Below are 10,273 nucleotides of genomic sequence, written 5' to 3'. Positions count from 1 at the left end.
ATCTCCTGTAGACCTCTCTGCATTCCCAGCCACAGCGGCCACCAACCCCAGCAAGCTGCCCATGACCAAGTCAAGCCAACTGCTGCCACAACCCAAGGACTCTCCCCGCAGGGTGCAGCCACTTCTCACAGCCTGACACCCGCCAGGCGCCAGCATAGTGAGAGAGCAGTCAAACTTCTCCAATCCTGTGTCCTGCCTTTTTGAGCAGTGGCCCTAGCCCCATGGCAGGGCAGACACGGGACACCCCACACACACACACTCTAACCCAACAACTGGCGCCCAATATGCTTTGGACAGTACTGAACTTTTCTTGAGAACCCCAAAACAATCCACAAACAATGCCCACCACCCCTGTGATTGTCAGACCAACTTGTGCTTCAGGTCATTAGCCAAGAGGGTCTGTGGACACACACAACCCAGGCAGGAAGGGCAGAGTAAAGGCTTACAAAGTAGAGGTAACTAAAGGCTTCACTTGTAGCCTCATGAAAACTTTAATCAAGATTTAAAGGCTCCAAGTATCCAGTGTTGGAGGAATCTCACGTGTTTTGTGAACTGAAACTTCAAGGTTACTTTTGTTTTTAATGGAAGATTAGCATAATGCAGAGGTTGCTGTTCAAAGAGTTAATAAAATACATATATCCCGAGGGAAGGTCTTGCACACTCCAGTCCTCAAACACAACAAAGCAATGACATCCTGAACAGTTTTGAGAGTCCATTCCTCCGATCCATGGGGGCGAAGGGCTCAGCTTATGTGTTGTAAATTCTGGAAGCTCGCTTAGCTGCGGTTTGAGCGTCTGGAGGATCCTCTTCCTCTTCTTCAGTCCGTTTAGGTTTCAGAAACAAGTCAGACTTCAAGAAGCGGCTGTAGCTGTCATACTTCATGAGATTGAAGATCTAAAGAGGAAAGAGGAGAGTCTGACGGCCACCACCAACACAGACCATAAATCACCCTGTCAAATACCTACCATGAGCCAAAGAATAGCACACACACATACACACAAACACACATGCACAGAGACACACACAGGCACATGCATGCACACGCACACATACACTAATCCATGCTGGCTCAGCAAGTAAAAGCGCTCGCCACGCACACCTGATGACCTGAGTTCAATCCCCAGAACCTGCAGTAGAAGGAGCGAGAACAGACTCCCAGAAGTTGTCCTCCAACCTTTGCCCACATGCCATAGCATGCACCTGCCCACAATGACAGACATGTCATGTGTGCACACACAGATAATAACAATGAGAAGAACAACACACAACACTTGGTGTGGGGCTGTGCTGGACAAGGCAGACTTCTTGTATAGTATTGACCATCGTGCAATCATCTCAATGAACACTACAGATTAGAGAATCACGTGTACAAATACATCTCCCCGCCCATCACCACAGAAGTATAGATGCACACAGCCTGAGTCATACCTTTGCCTCAAATGGTCCTTTGAGAATGTTCTCTGGCTGGGTATTGTGGCACAGGACAGTAATTCTAGCACTCAGGAGTTAAGGTTAAGCCTCAGTTACATAGTGAGTGTGAGGCCAGCCTGAACTACAGAAGACATTGTCTCCAAAAAGAAATCTTTTTAAAATGTAATATTTAACCCTAGTCAGGCAGATCTAGTGAAGTAGAGGCCAGCCTGGTCTACAGAGCAAGTTCTGGGACAGCCAGGACTACAGAGAGGAATCCTGTCTTGAGAATAAACAAACAAACCAACCCAGTAAATTTGGTATTGGAGACCTCAAACTTGTTACCAGGCCAAGAGACAGAGGAGATGTATCTAATTCAAGGGAGGGTGTACGTGCAGAGTCTCTGGTAGGAGACACCTTGGGACCAGGGCTCAGTTACAGAGAATGGAAGCCAGCAGCAGAGACCCCTGCAGAGCTACACAGGTTGAGGTCTCTCAAGAAAGTAGTAATTTTGAGGTACAGCGGGGCTGAGGAGGACCCCTGATGGAGCCCAAGACCTTGGGACTAGAGAGAGCTGCACCTGCCGGCACATGCTCCAAGGGCTCTTACACAAAAGCCTCCTGTCTTTGGCACACGTCCCCTGGATCCTGGGTCCACTCCTGCTTGCTTCGCTACCATACAACATGGAGGAAGGAAGGGAGGGAGGGAGGGAGGGAGGGAGGGAGGGAGGGAGGGAGGGGGAAGGGCACACTCCTTCCTGCTGTAGAGAATCATCTTTTCATGACATAGTCTGTCTCTATGTCACCGTCTCTGTCTCTGTCTTTCCTTCAGATTAAAGGGCCACAAGGCACACCAGGGTGTTTTCTGGTATAGCACTAGCTCATGTCTGGCTGAGAGAAAAGTTCTAAGATGCCACTCACTGTCAGGTGGGGTTGTCACATAGGTAGTAAAATCCTGACATCTTTTAAACATGCTTTCTCCCAACATACACATGGGCTGGGGCCTTGGGACATCTGCTCAGGAGATGAGAGGCTCCTCCAGAAAGGATGGGAGCCTTCCATCTTTCACTTTCATGTTCTAAGAGGTCTGCAGGAGAACCAAACCACCCATTCTGCGGAGACTACAACCCAGGAAACCTTTGGCACACTGGGCCGCCCATAAATTGTTCAGTTGGTGCCTGCCATGCCCCTGTGCCTGCCAGTCCCCTGGGGATATTTCCATCTCACCCCAGGTCTGGAGTAGTTACCTATTTTTGTATCAATTTTGTAATCTTTAAGAGGTGGGTATAACTTGCTAAGATTTGGACACATCACATTTTTAAGAAAATATAGCACCTCTGAAATTTAAATAAATATATATATATCAGCAGCAGGGCAAGGAGGGTAAGGATAAGAGCTGCTATTCTCCTCACAAGGCTTCCCACATATGTGCTAAGCAGGTATCACCCCCCTTCACCACTAGGCATCCTTCAGCCTTTCAAGTACATGGACCCCCCCCAGGGGATCTTACATGTGCCCACCTAGCTCAGAATCCAGAACAAATGCTCCAGGTGTGACTAGTGGAGCCAGCTCTATGAAGGCCTTTCCTGGCATGCAGTCCTGTATCCTCTATCACTTCCCCAGGTTCGTGCGCAGCCCTACACACACACACACACACACACACACACACACACACACACACACACGTCACTTCCCCAGGTCCTTGCATGCAGCCCCATACAACACTCCCCTCACCTCGCCCCCGTCACTTCCTCAGGTCCGTGGCAAACCCAACCAGCACCAGGAGCAGGGGTAGGGCCTCTCATCTGAAGTCTCTGTGGGTGGGAGTATCCTGTTTGCCTTCTGTAACTCTGAAGCTCACACCTCAGAGAGAAGAGAAGGGGTGCATTGGGGCACCCAGGGTATGCGGAGGTGGGAGACTGAATCTGGACTGCTGCTTCATTGGGAGATGGTACTCAAGCACCACAGAGGCTCTGCTTGCCTCTGCCAACTCAGTTCTTGAATGTAAACTATTTTACTTTTCTTTTAAAACTATGTATGGACTGGAGAGATGGCTCAGCAATTGAGAACACTTGTTGCTCTTGCAGAGGACCCAGGTTCGATTCCTAGCACCCACGTGGTAACTCACAATGAAGGGTTTGTCTCATTATTATGGGTTTGGGTGGAGGAGACCTAAGTATGGACGCACATGGACCTACGTCAGAGGGTAACTCTGGGGAACTGGTTCTCTTCCTCCACCACAGGATCCAAGAATCCAACTTAAGTTCCTGTCACAAATGCTCTGACCTACTGAGTCATCTTGCTGGCCCCGCCACAAAATGTATCGAGGGCACAGAGCCATTCCCTGTGGTGTGCGGGTGTGAAATGCCCAGCCAGCCTCCAAGTCCTTAGGCTGTGGATTCGAGATGTCTGGCTCTCGTCACCTCTAGGTGCCAGAGGGACTGGGAAGCAGCTGTGGGCAGCAGACCCAGGAAGACTTCATCTTCCGAGATGTCCACAGCCCTGTGGCTCTGCTTGAGATCCACAGAGCAGCTTCCTATGGCTGCTGGCAAATTATGAGCATAAGAGTGTGTGGCCCTGGGAATGTCCACCATAGAGCCCCTCGTGGGAGATGTGCAACAAGGTGTCAGAGAGCATGCGCAAACTGACTACGAATCCTTCCAAAGTCACAGCCCACCATAAGGCAGAAGCCATGGAGGAGCCTAGCATATGTTTCCCATGTGTTCTGCAGACATTCAAGCAAGGACCAACATTGCTGAGAGGTCTGTGACCACACACTCCAGGCATCCGATAGAGCATTCTCCCATGACACTATCACAAGGCCCCAGGGACTGTGGTTTCACAGAGAAGGAAAACAGGGCCTTGTGGCTCTTGCTTGCTGGACAGCAATGGCTGCTCCACTCTGCAAAACAGAATCATAGACAACTTTCTCTCATAGTTCTGGAGGCCAGATTCTGAGGTCAAGCTTCCAGCGGCCTGATTTCTTCTAGGGTGTCTCTCTGTATCACAAGACCATCCCTGTATATGTCTTATAAGAACACACATCAGGGGCCCACAAGATGGCCCAGCAGGTGAAGCTCAGATGAAGGTACTTGTCGTGAGAGCCTAGTAACTAGAATTTGATTTCTAGAATTCACATAAACATGGAAGGTAAGAAACAACTCCTCAAAGTTGTCCTCTGACCACCATATGCATGTTGTCTCTTTCACACACATACACAACACACATGCACCCACACACATGCACACATATACACAACACACACACACACACTACTTAAAAAATAAAAAGGAAATACTTGTCACTTTGGATCAGGGCCCACTCACATGAGCTCATTTAACGCAATTATCCTTTGTAAGCCTGACTCCAGACACAGCCATATTCCAGGGGACAGTAAGTGAGGATTTCCACGTATGAAGTGGGACAGGAGAAGGACACAATACAACCCATAAGGGACAGACGGGAGGCCAAGCCTGGCAGGCTACCTCTCCATCCCATACACCTAACCATTTGTATGATCCTTGCGTGGCAGAACACTATGCAGTCATTAAAAATAAGGTCTGGGAGGTAGTGAAAGTGAGAGGTTTCAGACGGTAAGGACACTTGACATAAGCCTGATACCCTGAGGACATGTTCCTGTCATACCATTTGGCAGAAGGAGAGAACCAACTCCTGCAAGCTGTCCTGGCTCTAACGTATGTGCTACGGCAACTGTGCTCCCTTGAATAAATAAGTAAATGTTAAAAAAAAAAAAGAATTGAGAAAAAAGTCTACATGATGAGTAGTTCTTGGAATGCAGAGACAGGAAGATCACAAGTTCAAGACCAGCCTGGGCCACACGTGCTCCAGGTCAGCCTTTCACTTACATAGGATAACAGAAGACAATGACAACAACAACAACAACAACACACACACACACACACACGGAGAGGGGAGAGAGAGAGAGAGAGAGAGAGAGAGAGAGAGAGAGAGAGAGAGAGGCAGACAAACATAGAGAAATAAGATTTGCAGAGTTAAACATAGAAACTTGCCTATAAGCATTAAGTGATTGAATATTTAATTTCAAAATGTACTGAATTTTAACCCATGATCCCAAGCATGTCAGAGGGAAAGGAAGAGTCCTAAAGGCTCGCAGCAGGTTGGTAGTGTCTTTTTAAATGTATATCTTTTAAATGTATATACCTAGAACCTCAAAATGGGACTTTATTTAGAAACATATCTAGTGATAGCTATCAAGCTGAAATCACCCTACAGGGTAGGGGGACCCAAATCCAATGAGGCAGGACACACAGAGAGATCTAGAAAGAAGGAAGCTGTATGACAACAGTGACAGAGACAGGAATGACATGGACACAGTTTACAAGTTCCAAAGGTGTCGAGCAAGCAACTGACCAGAAGCTGGAACTACGGCAAGTTCCTCTTCCAGGCCCTTCATCAAGACCCCCACCTCTGCCCATGGCTGATTTCAGGTTCCTAGTCTCCTAGATATGCAAGAAGTGTTTGCTGTTCGAAAACGTATGAGACTGACTGACTAGGAAACTGCTAAAAGCAGAAACACAGACGTAAGCCCCTCACAGTTCTGAAGACCTGCAGTGCAAGGCCTAGGTGCTTGTGGTCCTCAACTCAAGAAGAAATGAGCTGGCCCCAAGATCTTAGTTGGTTCTATAAAACCAGGCCTCCGACAGGCAAAGCTGACCTGGACCTAAACAATGTGGTCAGAATCCTAGACGTCCGCAGGAAAGAGGAGAAAATGGAAACAACCCAGGAGTAGGAAGAGGAAGAAGGCCTTTGAGCACGTGATTTGTCTTCAGTAGGCAGAAAAGCAGAAAATTGTGAGTAGGCAGCTGGGCTGCTTCTGGGCTTTTTTTTTTTTTTTTTTTTTCTTTTTTTGGCCAGGACAGATGTAGCTTAGCAAGGCTCCTGGTTTGCAGGCACCACATCTGCATGCCTACACTATAAACTGTTTAGCTGGTTGCCTGGGATTCTCTGGGATTGACTGGGAGGAAAAGGAAGGCAAACCCTGCGGGGCCTGCGCAACTGTGCCCTGCGCCTTGCTTCCAGTGCAGAGGCCCTACATCAGCCAAACACCCGCCATGCTCCCTCACACCCGGATGGAGCTGCCATGAAACTGCAAGAGGGAAACACCTTTGCAGTGTCTGGCAGGCTGCTCTAGGGAGGGAAGGACTCACTCCCCTAGAAGCACTCAGCCTCAGAACAACGGCCACTCCAGGTTAATCCACTACCTCCATCTGCTGCATTTGAGCTTGATAAATATTTGATCACTCAGAATCAAGTACATTAGAAGAACTAAATGAAATTCCCATCTCCCTTCTTTTCTAGGTTACTTCAACCTGCATAAGCAGGAAAAATGTAAATCCTTCAATGTAACATAAAGTTTGGTAATAAGATTTCTCGGACTTGTCATTCTAGAACATTCCCACACACAAACTCTGTTTCTCTGTCTCTCCTGTGTCTGTCTCCTCTCCCCCCTACCTAGATTACAGAACTGATTACTGGCTGTGTGAATAGAGAACTGAGAGAAAAGGAAGCCTCTCCCTACATCTCTCTCATGATTAACGGGTTTGGTAAGCTGATGTGTCCACCTTGTGAATGGAGGTCCTTCTCTATCTTCTGAAGAAGGAGTGGGGTGCACCCAGGAGGTCTGAGGGCAGCTAGCAGACAGTGAGGTGGTGACAAGCAGAGACAGCAGATCCTGCCCCTAAGCATGAGGGGGCCACTCAGTAGGTTTTGTCAGTCTGGACAGCACTTTAGTTCACAGGCAGGCCCACTGGGGATAGTGAATATGCCAAGGGTGGGATCAGAACTCCAAGAAGAGCAGAAATGGAGTCAAAAAGATCCTCTGTATGAGGCAAACTATACTCCCTCAGTGTGGGCTACCCAGTCTTCCCTGGAGTCTGTGAAAGTCAAGTTCAAAGTTCAGTGATTGTTCTGCATGTCTGCCATGACTCAAGTCTAGTGCTTTTCTGGTACTTCTCCATATGCCCCTCCCAGCCTGCCTGCTGTCTTAAAATCATAAGGTCAATCTGAAAGTCCTGCAGAGGGCAGTCTTCACGCCCCATCCTGCCAAAGGTGTCTGACCAGATAGATGTGAGGAAACCTTTTACTTTCATTGGAACAAAAAATTCAGCCCTCCCTGGAAACTGCTGATTTCTGAACTAGGTTTGACCCTTGGAATTGAATGTCAACAGGACTCGTAAGCCAGAGATGGGCTACACCCTGGCTCTGATTGCTGACCGGCAGCCCAGTCAGAGGGACCATGGTGGTGCAGGAAAGCTCAGACTGAGATCCTGTGTAGAGAAACAGGAGAGCTGGGATGAACTCAGAGTCATACTGAGAAAAAGAACCCATGTGGGGTCTGAGGCAAGATGGAGCTCCTAGCCCCTACTTCCCTCTTCCGATACCAAGAGCCAATCTACCACACAGTGATCATAACCATGACTTTGAGCCCAACATCCAGGAAGTGACAGGCTGAGACAGGGATGGGGCAGAGGGCTGGCACTCAGGCCAAGGGCCAATGATAAGCCTACTAGTGCAACTGACCTACCTGATAAAAATAAATAAATTTCAGCCAGGGAGTAGTGGCACACACCTGTACTTCCAGGACTCTGGAGGCAGAGGCAGGCCAGCCAGGTGAGTTCCAGGATAGCCAAGGCTATACAGAGAGACCTTGTCTCATAAAAACAAAAACAAACTAAATTTCAAATTCCCTCAGTTAAACTGGCACCACAGCCCCAGAATCCAGCAAGTTCCCCTACCCATCACTTAGTAGGGACACTGACCATCCTGACACACAGCAACACCTACCTTTACACTGGCCTCTCTGGAACACCCTGCCTCCCAGGTCTCCTCTTCCAGCACCTGCTGTCTTCAGGGCTCCGGCCTCTGCAGGGACCTGGCGAGCCCCAGGAGCCCCGCCCACATGCTCTACATTCATCTCTGGCTGTTGTGTTTCCTTCCTAGCATTTATCTCTGTCCTTGTGAATGGACAGGAGCTGGTTTCCTTATAGTACAAATAGCTCTTAGCATAGTCACTGAAGTGACTGAAAGGAGCCACCTTCCTTCCCGCTTCTGCCTCCCTCATTTCTTCCTGAGCAGCTGAGCCTCCAACTCTAAACTACAGTGCCCAAGAGATGCGCACAGTACAACCTCCACCCCTCCTGAGTCACCACTGAGCACACAGACAGACCAAACTTATAAATTAAATCAGGAAATCATCTCTCCCCTTATTCCACAGGAGTGGGGGGGACCTTCCTAGATAAGAGTGACAAGCCCCTAACGCCTCTGGCTTTTGCTAACGTGCACAGTGCACCCTTCATGCACTATCCTGCCCACCACTAGCTTTTGCTTGCTGTCTTGTGAGTGTTGTTAGCTCACCAATCGAGTTAGCATCCTGTAGTACAGAGAAGCCTATACTGTCATTCGTGGGAACATAGGCCCCGAGTGTTTCAGCCCCAGATCACTGTGCTGTGGTTAAGTTTCAGTACCATTGTCTGCTTCCTCCCTGGTTGTTAAACACTGCTTTCTGCCATACTTCACGTCAAATCTGCTCTGAACTAAAGAACCTGCTAGACCAGTGTATATACTGAGAGTTAGCAGGACCTGAGTAAAGAACCTAAGGGCTCTTCCGAGGGTGTAAGGATGTGAGTCCATCTAATCTGAGCTCAAACAGATTTGCTGTGCTTTCAGTTCCAGCTACTTCCCAGGAAAGCCATGCTGCCCTGCCAGCTTCCCCTAGAACAGAAGAATAAGGTCACATTATGAGTGGCTGGGCCACTTAAAGCTTTTCCGGTGCTGATGGCAGAAAGCAGAAGTTAGTAGCCTATTCAGGTAGGTCTACCCTAAGCCACACTGTGGTCATGGTGAAGCTGGAGCTGTGAATGAGGCTCCGTGAGACCCTGGACTTAGAACTGGGGAAGTGGCTCAGTCAACAAAGTGACTGCCAGACAAGCATGTGGACCTGAGTTCCGATTCCTGGCACCCACGTAAGAGTTTGACATGATGACACATGTCTGTAACCTAACACTGGAGAAGCAAAGGCAGGGGATTCCCTGGCCAGCCAGTCTGGTCAAACCCATGAGCTCTAGGCCAATGAGAGATACTCTTTCAAAAAAGAAAAAAAATGAGGTGGGAAGCAATTGGGGAAGGGACATAATGTCGACCTCTGGCCTCTAAATGCGCGCACACAAACACACACAAACACACATGCACACACACATACAACATAAGTAAGTAAATGAATAAAAACTTTTAAAAAACATCTTGGGGTCTCCTTCATGTTTCTCTCTAATTTAATGTCCCTCACTTAAGAAAGCAGGGTCCTCAAAGGAGCTTTGTGGGAGCAAAGACTGCAGGTGATGCTGAGCCTCTTTGTGTCTAGGTCCTCGACAGAGGTTTCCAATGTGATGCCAAACCCAAGTGCCTTTGCCACTCCCCCACCTCTGGGAAACAAGCAAACACTGCACAAGTAGGCTGTGCATCTATAGGGGAAAAAGCTGAATGTGTACCGAGTTTTCCTTTCCTGTCACAATTTCCTAAGAAATATAATGTAACTACAGACACGGTACTATGTCAGGGAAAGCCACCTACGGAGGAACCTTCTGGGGAGATGTATAGGTTATACACCAGCTAACACTACTTGACAGATCTTCAGCACATGCTGTGTGTATCAGAAGAGTTCCTGCATCCAGTCTCCAGGGTACCAAGGGAGGGAATGGTTGCAACTTTTTCTCTTCCACCCACTCACCCACCCACCCACCCACCTATACCTTAGGAGGACAGTTTCTCTCTCCCTCTCCCTCTCCCTCTCCCTCTCCCTCTCCCTCTCCCTCTCCCTCTCCCTCTCC

At 48.6% G+C, this 10,273-nt stretch overlaps 1 protein-coding gene across 2 annotated transcripts in view; it reads right to left on the bottom strand.

Annotated features, from left to right (window-relative positions):
• Positions 1–456: 456 nt before the first annotated feature.
• Rgs10 (regulator of G protein signaling 10) overlaps positions 457–10,273 on the bottom strand; it is a 40,803-nt gene continuing 30,986 nt past the window's right edge. For both annotated transcript variants that reach the window (XM_028769448.1, XM_028769449.1), the window contains exon 5: positions 457–894. In XM_028769448.1, the coding sequence (XP_028625281.1) occupies positions 748–894 (147 nt within the window). In that variant the 3' untranslated portion in view covers positions 457–747. The remainder of the gene's footprint in view (positions 895–10,273) is intronic.

This window comes from Grammomys surdaster, unplaced genomic scaffold, assembly GCF_004785775.1.
Source record: "Grammomys surdaster isolate TR1022 unplaced genomic scaffold, NIH_TR_1.0 192, whole genome shotgun sequence".
NCBI classification, from domain to species: Eukaryota; Metazoa; Chordata; class Mammalia; order Rodentia; family Muridae; genus Grammomys; species Grammomys surdaster.
This window is presented reverse-complemented; position numbering and strand designations above follow the sequence as displayed.